Source organism: Agrilus planipennis, unplaced genomic scaffold (genome assembly GCF_000699045.2).
Source record: "Agrilus planipennis isolate EAB-ADULT unplaced genomic scaffold, Apla_2.0 scaffold96, whole genome shotgun sequence".
Classification (NCBI taxonomy): domain Eukaryota; kingdom Metazoa; phylum Arthropoda; class Insecta; order Coleoptera; family Buprestidae; genus Agrilus; species Agrilus planipennis.
This window is the reverse complement of record NW_020438968.1, coordinates 848,827-860,532: the sequence shown is the minus strand read 5'-3', so window position 1 is coordinate 860,532 and position 11,706 is coordinate 848,827. Positions and strand designations below refer to the sequence as shown.

The following is an 11,706-nucleotide window of genomic DNA, read 5'->3' as shown; positions in this document are numbered from 1 at the left end:
ACACTTGATAAACCTGTACGTAAGTCGCTTATAATTAATCATCAGTACAGTATACAAAAATAAACTTTGTAAAATACATATTGTATATAAAAAGCATAATAGAAAAACGGAAGATAACAACGACAAAAACGAGATTTCTTTAATAAAAGCAACTTATTTTAGGTTGCTTTATGAAAACGTAAATCACAGATCGTGCTACAACTATACATCGTTTTCTGCTTATTAAAATCGAATTTCTAATAATAAATGTAAAGAGATAAAAAATAAATACAGTATATAATTATATAGTAGGAAACAGATAAGTAAAATTAGTTTCAAATGCAACGTGTCATAGAATAAAAATGTGACAATAATATGTGAAGAAATGCAAAGATTCTTTTTTAAGTAATTACATTTTAAATAAAATAAACGCCTATCTTTAAATTGCTTTAAAGTCAAAATAAAACATTTTTAAATTAGCTTGTTATTGCTATTTCAATAATATGAAAAAAAGCAAGCGTTGTTTGTAAAACTTAAACTACAATTAAATAAACGGTACTAATTAAAAATTTTTAGCAGCCAGTACGTTAATTGAAATGATTATAATCACGTTTTTGAAAATAAGAAAACAGCTGTTCGTCTTCTGCTGTCAGTAAATACCTAGTCAATGTAATTATAGTCATGAGTTGTGTTTATGTATGGTGTTGAAAATATGAGCTCGTTTAGTACACTTACAGTGACGAAAAAACATTTACGAGATAAAGTGAAAACGGGAGATTTGAACGGTCTTAGATTTTAAGACCCTGGAGGCACTTTTTCATGTTGTGCAGCCAACCACTATCAGGTCATTGTCGATTAGTCTGGTAACGTTCCCAACGAGCATCGTCTGATTCGTGAGTCAGATATCTTACATTAAGTTGCTTCTCTAATGTTCGAAGATCGCACCATGTCTCGTAATCCTTTGAAAAGCGGAATAGTAATAATAATGTACACAATTTAAACTTTTAACTAACCTGCAACCATATGTGCTGAAGAGATTTATCGACAGTATATCTTTTTCTCTGCTTCACTTGCAGCAAATTATTTATAAGATCGATAGCTGAAATAATTGAAAAATAAACAGCTAACCCTTCGAACTCTTACAAATATTAGTTATTTTTGAAAATTACAATAAAATCGCAAACCAATCTATTATAACAATTTTATAAAGTACCTGTTTAATTACTTTAAAAAATTTAAAATATTGTTACATTCACTATTCTCAATTTTTCTTCACACTATTTTTAATTTTTTCAAAAATGATTACTTTTCTTCTATTTAAGTTACAAGCTTACCATCGGAAGATATTTCTTTCCATGGATTTGGAGGATACATAAAAGCAGCATTTTGAATTTGTTCGTTAATGTCTTCGTCTTCATTGAATGGAAATGTACCACTTAAACTTACGTAAATTATAACTCCAACACTCCACATATCGAGGGATCTATTGTAACCTTTGTTACGCAGAACTTCCGGTGCTGTAAGTACAATAAATTAATGATATTATTGCACTTAATTTGTGATCATTTCATTAGTTTCTAATTTGTACTTTTATTTTTTACGTTTTTGTATTTGTCCAATTTTATTTTTCAACCGACTTCAAAAAACATTTCGACTAGTTTTGTTTGTGTATTTTTGTGTAATTTTATTGAACAGATTCTGTATCAAAGGTAATTCCTCTTGAATTTATAGAAAATATTCCACCTCTAAGTGTCGTAAGTGTGGAAAATTAGAGAATGATGTTTGTATTTGAACATTTTAGTTTAAATTTGTGATATAGGCAAAGTTTTGAAGTCGGTTTTTATTTTCTATTGTTAAGCTTCTTGATAAGTATAATGATTTTTTAAACACAATATTTTTTTTATTGATTACAAAAGAAAACGGGGAAATTCAGTAATTTATAATTTAATTAATTTCTTACTTCAGATTTTAAATATTAATAATTTATATTGAAATGGGACGTGTAATTACTGTATGTATATATATATATATATATATAGTAAAAATACCTAAATATGCTGGTGTCCCGACAACAGATCTGCGGAACGACTTTTCTCCTATAATTCTAGCAAAACCAAAATCACACAGCTTGACTTGAGGATATTCAGCATTTGAACTTAGTAGTACATTTTCTGGTTTGAGATCGCAATGCACTATATTTTTACTATGTAAATGTTTTAAAGCTACCAGAATCTACAAAAAAAACTCATTCAATAAATGCCAAAAAAACAGCACATAAAACTGGAATTTTCTTTGTTTGTTTACATTTAAGAAATTTTTACATAATTACCTGTGTTATAAGGAACTTCGTGACCCTTTCGTCTAAACGTCCCTTTTCGTGAGAAAGAATCATCTCTAACATATCACCTTTTAACTTTTCCATTACAACAAAAATTCTTTCAGGCGTTTCAAACATTCTTTCTAAGTTAACAACCCCTAGATGAGACAAATTTTGCAAAATGGACACTTCGTTTTTTAATTGAGCTTCTTGTTTTGTTGGAAATCTCAGCTTATCTATTACCTAATAAATTAATGGATTATAATATAAGAATAAAAAAATTACTTTTTAAGTAACACTTCTACCATCTGATTTCTACATATATAACGTAAAAATATTTTAAAAAAAATACATAAAGGTAAGTTTCTAGCAGTAACTTGAGGGTACAATTCAAATCAATTCACACTAAGCTTAACTTATGGTTTGATTGCCCGTCTATATGTACAGTAATTTCCAAAGCCAATGTTGCCCGTGAATTATCAAAATGATCACTCCGTTATTTATTTTCTCTTAGTTATACATAGTTTATTTAACTGAATAAAAATACCTTAATAGCAACAGGTCGACTTGTCCGCCTATGAACTCCACCGTAAACGATACCAAATTGACCAGAGCCAAGTACTTCGTCAGGATAGATTTGGTACAACTGATTCATGTCTGCAACTTGTTCTTCACTGTCTGTAGAAGGTTCTGTTCCTTAAAATAAAGTTGTAAAACATTGAATTCTAAACTTTTCAATACTTACTTAAATTTGCTGTAACAGGAAGTAGGGCTTGTCTTATTGCAGTTTCCCAACTTTTTGCTAAATAAGCCCCGATACCACTATCAGGAGGAGGTAAATTAACTGTCTTGTCAGTCTGAAAATCGCATAATAGATCTTGTCCCACGAAGTAATCAACGTTCGGTGTCCTGATTTCGAAGCAATGCATTATACCTAACAAAAATATTTTCCATAAGTACAGACAATACGTACAAACTTACTAATGATATCGTATATAAGTACCCCCTTGTTTAATTCTAGCTGTGTCTATAGCAATGATATCTGCAAGCGGAATTTCTTTGTAGTATTTTGAGCCCTGTTCAGACTGAAAGAGTGTAACAGCTTTACTATCAAGTCTCCAAAAATGACGACGAACCTGAAACGATTATATTTTAATACAAAATAAATAATAATTATATCATACTACAACACCAACCGTTTTATCTTTATTTGTAAAATGAACCAACCACCCTTCCTTTATCACTTTAGATCCTCTACGTTTTGTATGTTTTACTGATTGTACAATTCGTTGTAATGGAATGTTGGCACTCGGTGAAGAGGAAGAACTGAAATGTAAAAGCACTATAACACTTATTTCATTTTCTCATTTTATATTGTTATTTTTTTTTTATTGTTCTGTTCGAAACTCACTTGCTTAACTAACCATCAGGCATGTATACAGGGGAAAGAAGATTCTAGAGGTAATATTAGTTAAGGTATTAAGATAGAAACTTACAATTCAATTTAAATAGCTATATTAATGAACTTTAACTGCAAAATTATTTGCATAAAATTTGATTAATATGATGGATAGATACTGATTTAAATTAATTTCTAATATAATATATTCAATTTTATCAATCAGGAAAATGAATTAATTTTTAAATTTAATAAACGATTTCAAATATTTTACCTCCGCTTTCAGCATATAAATGCAACTACCAGACTTTTTGAATCTATAACTGTAACATGATTTAATAGTGATTTACTTTCAATATTTGAAGATTTAAGTTGTACACGCGCCTGATAACTATATTAAAAGTTCTGCTTTGATTTTACGGAAATTCACTATAAAAGAGATGAATAGTTTTCCAGCTTCACTTCCACTATTTAATATATCAAATTCTTGACAGTGGTTTCACCTTACAAGGACAACAAAAACGTAATGAAAACGAAAAGTTTGGAATTAAATAATAAAAATTAAGCTGTTATTATTTATCTCTCAAGGCTAAATAAGTTGTAATTTTACCTGGATGGATTCGAGTCGTTATCATCATCGTGGACAGGAATCACATCAATATATGTTGTAGCAGCACCATTAGAATAATGATGAGGAACAGGAGTGAATTTTTCGGTATCGCTATCTTCTTCTGCCAAAGTATTTACATGACTATCACTGCTTGCAGAACTCTCGGCATAATCGAAATTACCTGAAAATTCATATTTACAGCATAATTATTTTTCTAAATGAGTAATACATTGGTTTACAAATAAATAATTTAGTATTTAACAAGTAAATTTGAACTATTTCACTCTATTATGCACATTCACTTATAGAAACGAATGTTCATTGGTCTTAAAAATGTTATTTCAATGTTTCAGAGTGGAATAAGTGTAATAATAAATTTGAAGATGATATTGAGTTTATTAGTGATGAAGCATAGAATAAACTTGTTTAAAATTTGTTAGATAGACGCTTTAAATGTAGAAACCCAGTAGGCACAAGAGATTCTAGTAATTGCTAAAAATAGTAAGAGAAAACCCATTTCCAAAAAATAAAAAAATCTTCAAAAATTTCTGATTTCTTTGACAAAAAATCGTATTTCATTACGGTTTTATGCATTAGCTGCCGTCCTTTGATGAGAATGTATGAGTGTTTTATACTCGTATATATATTTATTCGTTAACGTGAGTAAAACCGATAAGTGAACAACTGTTGTTATCAAATGTCTGCTGTATCTACAGGTAAATATTTTTGGATTGTAAACGAAATCGCTTAAAATTCCTTTACTTTACAAATCGTTTGGAATACAAACACATTTCTGATTTCCAAAGTGAATTATATTCCTGCGAATTAATCCTAGATTTTACTGTATTAGTTAACTAATATACGTCTGTACTTACCGGAAGTAACTTTTAAAGGTTCCCCGGTACAATCTTTGGGGATTTTATCTAAACATTTCTTATGAGCATTACAGCCACAATCTTTGCATTGCATCCCCTGTTTAAATAGGCCTTTCAGCAATTTTTTACAGTACTGGCATACAGTTGGACGTGTATAATTGTGTAAGACAAAAGTGTGAGGTATTCGAACTCGGTCACTTATCCCCTTATCCACCACAATCGAACGGTTACTTCCTAGCGAAGACGAAGCATTGTGGCACTAAAATTGTAAAAATAGAAAAGATATTCTTGATTAGATATGAGAATATACCAATAGCGTTTTACAAACTTACAACAGATACATCAAGTTAAGAATAGGTATTTAAAATTTTAGCTTAAACATTTAGCGGCAATATATATTAAAATTGTATTCCCTAAGTGGCATTTTCTTTGAGTTAATTTGTTCACTATTTTTTATTATTGTAAATTAATGTTTTTACAGTGAAAAGGACTAATCGTAATATTGGGTGGAATTATTAATTACAAGCAATAATATAAAACTCGATATTTCACCATACTTGCCTGGCAATTACGTTTTATCCTATTATTTTTAACAAAAATATGTTTCTGATCTTTATAATTAAAAGTGGGTAGGAAATAGTAGTCTTTGGGAACTTTTTTTAAAAGTTAGAAAAGAAATAAACACTGATTTGAAGTAATATACTCTNTTCTTTCACTGCACAAACAATTTTAAAGAATCTTGTTAAAACTTTTCTACAGGTATGAAATATTTTTTGTAACTTAATTCACTAGCAAAAAGATACAACTAAGTTAGGCATTTGTTAAATTAAATTTTGCAACGAAAAAAGCAACAACTATGATGAAATAAAAAAACATAATTTACTGCAAAAACATCTATTACATAACAAAATACAAAATACATTTCTAAAAATACAAATAAAAATGTAGTAGCCATAAAAATCTTAAACTTAATGCCATTACCACATTACATACAACCTTTAAAATATATATTTTAAAAAAATGGACGGAATATTTAAAGCCAGCGTCAATTATTAAAAATGCTAACTGTTTATGTTTAATTAAACTATCTACACTCATTCTAATAACAAAAAAATATCATGTTAATACTGAAATCTATGTGAAATATGTCATTTTCAATCTTTAATATTCACATTAGCCCCAAAAAAGTTAGCAATTCTTACCAAAGTATTATCTTCGGTGTTATTTGAATTTGCAGAAGTCAGAGATGAATTTGAACCACCAGAGGGACTTCGCGGCACTTGAAGAGTGTCAGAACGCCACCTCTGAGGTTTATCACCAACAGATTTGTTCTGAGCCAGAAGAACATATGAACAATTGTTTGGAACTTTTACAACACAACGCTTATGATAGTTTAGGCCACAACCTGCAGGAACAGAAAGCATAAGGATGTTTTCCATTTAAAGAACAAATTGACAAAATAAACAACACAGAATGTTATAAACTTACCATCGCATTTTAATCCTTGCCTAACAAGACCAAACAACATTTCACCACAAAAATCACAAAAAGTGGGAGTTTTATATGAATGCACTGATAATGCATGAGGCCTAACCACTGAGACATCCGGAATGGGATTTGCTAAAAAATATTCCACATAAATAAAAAGGTAACAATTATTTCATGTATATTACATCTGCCAGAAAGAATAATTTCTACTAGTGTTTCATCAGTTATTTCAGATGCAGAATTGACGAATTGCAAAATGTTATTAGAATTGTATTCATGACGGAAAAGAAGCAAACGATCTTCTAATTTATTAATTCCATGATCAGGAACCTACAATTTAAATAGATACTTATAAATAACAGAATTACAACAAATTGGAGCAGCATTTTACCTTGCTATTAATAAAGTCACATGCTAAATCTTTCAAAGTTTTTAAGTTAAGTGTTGTCTGAGGCACTGTTACAATATCTCGAATTAATCCAAACTGAAAAATGAACGAAACTTCTGGTCCTTGGTCTTCCATTTTTTCAAATCATTGATCTAAAATCAACTACAAGACCCTTATTTCTAGTCAAACTTACTATTTTGAATCATAAACATAAAAATTTCATCCTACTTCTGGTACCAAATTATAAAAACGCCTTTTCTGTAGTCATGCAAAGTGAAAGCCTTTCATTTCTATTTAATTCTGACGTATACATTCAAATATTTAACCTATTTAATTAAAATACCGTTGAGTTATTTGCAGGACATGTAATTTAACAAGCTTTTAATTTCTCAAATTAAGGTTGTTTTTAGTTTTTACGTAGTACTTACTTAAATTAAGATAGAAACTTACAATTCAATTTAAATAGCTATATTAATGAACTTTAACTGCAAAATTATTTGCATAAAATTTGATTAATATGATGGATAGATACTGATTTAAATTAATTTCTAATATAATATATTCAATTTTATCAATCAGGAAAATGAATTAATTTTTAAATTTAANTGAAGCACAAGAGAATTATATTATCCCATCAAAACTTCACGAATAATTTATTAAACTACATTAAAAAGGTGAAATGGTTTTAATCAAAACATGATTATTCGAAACTCAAATAAATTATTTTGTCAACCCCGAAATACAGTCATTTTATTTTCGCTGATGACATGCTGATGACATTTTACAAATTACTGCAGCAACAAACGCAAAAGAAATCGTTAAACTGTATATAATACCTGTTACGTAAAATTAGGACATTAAAAACTTGTCATTTTGCAAGCTGCAATTTGTGCTTTTTTGTGCCACATCTATTTATTGTATACAGTGCGCTACATTTTAATAATAATTGACAGGGGTACATGTATACACAAAAGTTGTGGCAGAAGTGGACACGTTTCGCTTACTTCTACTACATAAATTCTACCATTTTTTACTCTGCTACTTGTAACAAAGAAAATACTCCATAGCGTCGCCCAAGTTGTGCTAGTTTGTACGCTGCGCAATAAAGTAGTGCGCATCCCTTTTACAATGTAGACAAGATGTTTTTGTTTAACACTACGTTTGTGTTTAACAACTTAAAATCTATGCCGAAAATACTGATTGATCCCTTTTAGAGCACACATACTCTAAGTTAAAATTGATGCACGGTCGTTCATCACGCTGCGTACAATCGCGTCTTATTTTCTTTATTTGTGATGATACTTTTTAGACTCATTGGCTTTTCGTTAAATTTTTGCTCCAATTATAATTTTCTTGGGCATTATCATTACATCACATAGACATTAGACATTACATGGACATTACTACAGATTAAGACATTACTATGACATAATTTCTGGCGCGAAATTAAGTGCCGTGCTATGCAGTTTGATTAAGGTTATCAATGATTATTTACCATACAAATTATTTACAATATAAGGATAATAAAAAACAGCTACATTAAAAAATTGTGCCATTTATGATGGATATAATCAAAAAGAAACTACAAAATGCTTTAAAGTTAAGCGGTTTTATAGTTCGCAGGTGAACTATTGATAATATTTTAAAAATTCAAAACATACAATTCTTTTTTCAGTGAACTTTGCAAAGTAATAGTTGAAAAACTATTAGAAGAACATATTGATCTTCAAAATAAACAAACATTTGATACATATTTGAAGAATATTTGTACAAGTTTAGAAGAACAGTGCCTTTCAGACAAAAGCATTGAAAAAGAAAACATATTACAAGCTGTCGAGGTAAAACATAACTGGCAAATCGTCATGTCTACGTGATAAGATTTTTATATAAATATCGTTCTTTTTGTAGGTTTGTCTTCATGCTGGTTATGATAGACACGAAACAATTTTTTCTGTAATTTCTGCATTTGATTTTCCTAATTTCATGTACGATTCTGACAGAAAAATATTTATACCAAATATGAAAAAGCCAAAACTCTTACCAGATGCTTCCTCTAAGTCTCAATTATTCATTGAAAGATATAACACAGTTTACCAGAGAACAAAGCGAAATTTCAAAAGAATATTAAATGATAACGACAATGTAATTGTTCTTCAAACAGTTGATTATCTATTGACTACTACACAAGTAACTCTTGAAAATACACTTATCTTGGGGGCTCTATTGCTAGTTTCAGAAGGAAAATATTACTTAGAAGACCCATCTGGTAAAGTTCAGCTAGATCTAACATATGCAAAGTAAGCTAAGATGGTATGGACAAATTATTTTTAAGTAATTGTCTTTAATTTTTATTTACAGTTATGATAAAGGTTTTTTTGTTGAAAACTGCTTTGTTTTGGTAAATGGTGAATATGAAGATAAAATTTTACAAGTAGCTACTATCATCTTACCTCCAGGAGAGGATTATAAGGATTCAAGGTAAAATAATAACCTATTATGTCTTTAATATTTTAGCTGTTTTGCTTATTTTTTAAAACTGTTTTGTATTTATACTATATTTAATATTGCAGAATACCATTTGGTAATCTTAATTATTTTGGTGGAAGTTCATTAACACCTTTGAGAGATTCTTTAAGACTTAAACAACATCTACAACAGGACAAATATGGTGAATTTTTAATATTTTCTGACCTTTGGCTTGATCATCTTTCTGTAAGTTGATTTTATTTATTGTCAATTTCTTAATTTGTTTGTGTAACGGAATATTTAAGGTTTTTAATAAATTGGAAGTACTCTTTAATGGCATGGAAGGGAATCCTCCTGTTTGTTTTATCTTCATGGGAAATTTTATGACTGACTCTTTGGGTTCTGAAAAATTAGATAATTTAAAAAAGCATTTTAAGCAATTTGGAGAATTAGCAAGGCGTTACCAAGGTTTAACCAATAATAGTCATTTTATATTTGTACCAGGCCTAGAGGATCCAAGTACATCTCATATTATTCCAAGGCAAGTTTTTCACTATAGAATCCTTTGGTATATACCAAAATAGTTTCATGATTTTTCTGTTTTTTATTTCTTATTGTAAGTAATAATTGCATTCATTTCTCTCAATAAGAAACCATTTTTCAACAAAAAAGATAGAATTCTTAAAAGAAATTACTTGACCAGTTTCCGTATATATTCTGCAGAATAATCGAAAAAAAAAAAATTTACACGTTTTTTAGCTTATTAAATGATTTGTTTTTATTGCATGCCAAAATAAGATTTTCTTCGTGTATATTAAAATTGTATTCCCTAAGTGGCATTTTCTTTGAGTTAATTTGTTCACTATTTTTTATTATTGTAAATTAATGTTTTTACAGTGAAAAGGACTAATCGTAATATTGGGTGGAATTATTAATTACAAGCAATAATATAAAACTCGATATTTCACCATACTTGCCTGGCAATTACGTTTTATCCTATTATTTTTAACAAAAATATGTTTCTGATCTTTATAATTAAAAGTGGGTAGGAAATAGTAGTCTTTGGGAACTTTTTTTAAAAGTTAGAAAAGAAATAAACACTGATTTGAAGTAATATACTCTAGTACGCTATTAATTACCTTTTAATGCATAATATATAACTAATTTAAATAATATAATTTTGATTATTTGAATAGTAATTATATTTCTTTAAGTTAAAATTGTTAACTAACTTATATTCTTTTTAAGGTTTCCATTACCATCATTTGTAACTGACGAACTTAAAAAATATTTGCCAAAAGCTGTGTTTACCACAAACCCGTGCAGAATACAGTACTGTACAAGAGAGATAGTGATTTTCAGAGGGGACATTTTAGCAAAATTAATGCAGGGAACAGTACACAAACCAAAAAAAGAAAACGTTTCCGAAAGCGTATGTATCATTTTATTTTAAATAATTTTCTTTTATAAATTATACAAACATATGTAACTTTTTATTTCAATTATCCTTAGATAATTAAAACGATTATTAGTCAAGGTCACTTAAGTCCTATGTCGCTTAATTCTCTTCCGGTCTATTGGGATTACGATTACACTTTACGCTTATATCCATTACCTGACGTGGTTATTATTGGCGACAAATCAGATGCCTATCAAGGAGTTCATCATGGGTGTACAATAGTAAATCCTGTAAGTACTTCTTATTAAGAACTCTTAAGTATATTTATGCACCTCAATTTTATAATATAATTTGATGTGTTAATAAACGGGAATTTTTGATTACAGGGTCCATTTTGTGAAAATAATTTCCATTTTAAATCGTACTATCCTTTTTCAAACTTTGTAACAGATTGTCAGCTGTAGTCACTTACTATAATCAGTTTTAAGCCTTTTAAATTTATTAATTTAATTGATAAGAATATCGTAACCGTTTATTGTGTTTTGCTTTTCCTCATTGTAATCCTTTTCCCTTCTTCAGCGACATTTATTATTTGTTAATAAATTTTAAATATCAGCAACAATAAGACAGGCAATGAATATAGTATATTTTCTAATATCTATAAAAAAAATTCTACAAGTGTTCGTATTTTATTTATTCAAAAACTATTAGGTTTCATTTTCTTTTCATGAATTTTTAGATAGTTTGAAATGAATTTTAATGCAGTTTTTAATTCTTTCTGTAAT

General features: G+C 28.7%; 4 protein-coding genes across 6 annotated transcripts in view; 2 read left to right on the top strand and 2 right to left on the bottom strand.

The window, feature by feature from the left end:
• LOC108734438 (serine/threonine-protein phosphatase 2A regulatory subunit B'' subunit gamma-like) overlaps positions 1-1,352 on the top strand; it is a 5,429-nt gene extending 4,077 nt beyond the window's left edge. For all 3 annotated transcript variants that reach the window (XM_018466007.1, XM_018466006.1, XM_018466005.1), the window contains exon 3: positions 1,302-1,352. The gene's annotated coding sequence lies outside the window, so the exon portion shown is untranslated. The remainder of the gene's footprint in view (positions 1-1,301) is intronic.
• LOC108734436 (serine/threonine-protein kinase D3) lies at positions 7-7,978 on the bottom strand. Its single transcript, XM_018466003.2, has 16 exons — positions 7,893-7,978; positions 7,060-7,218; positions 6,854-6,998; positions 6,669-6,800; positions 6,383-6,585; positions 5,181-5,439; positions 4,306-4,486; positions 3,493-3,622; positions 3,300-3,432; positions 3,042-3,230; positions 2,844-2,992; positions 2,309-2,539; positions 2,028-2,211; positions 1,314-1,496; positions 993-1,078; positions 7-938 (listed from the first exon to the last, which is right to left on the bottom strand). The coding sequence occupies exons 2-16, from the start codon at positions 7,189-7,191 to the stop codon at positions 825-827; spliced, it is 2,451 nt and encodes an 816-aa protein (XP_018321505.1). The 5' UTR covers positions 7,192-7,218; positions 7,893-7,978; the 3' UTR covers positions 7-824.
• Positions 7,979-8,053: 75 nt separating this feature from the next.
• Positions 8,054-11,454, top strand: LOC108734415 (DNA polymerase epsilon subunit 2). Its single transcript, XM_025975348.1, has 9 exons — positions 8,054-8,679; positions 8,732-8,894; positions 8,965-9,353; positions 9,415-9,534; positions 9,627-9,768; positions 9,828-10,063; positions 10,771-10,954; positions 11,035-11,211; positions 11,308-11,454. Exons 1-9 carry the CDS (start codon positions 8,615-8,617, stop codon positions 11,383-11,385), a joined length of 1,554 nt encoding a protein of 517 aa, XP_025831133.1. The 5' UTR covers positions 8,054-8,614; the 3' UTR covers positions 11,386-11,454.
• The window catches only part of LOC108734460 (V-type proton ATPase subunit C), a 7,058-nt gene continuing 6,542 nt past the window's right edge, over positions 11,191-11,706 (bottom strand). Inside the window, exon 10 of the mRNA XM_025975352.1 lies at positions 11,191-11,209. The gene's annotated coding sequence lies outside the window, so the exon portion shown is untranslated. The remainder of the gene's footprint in view (positions 11,210-11,706) is intronic.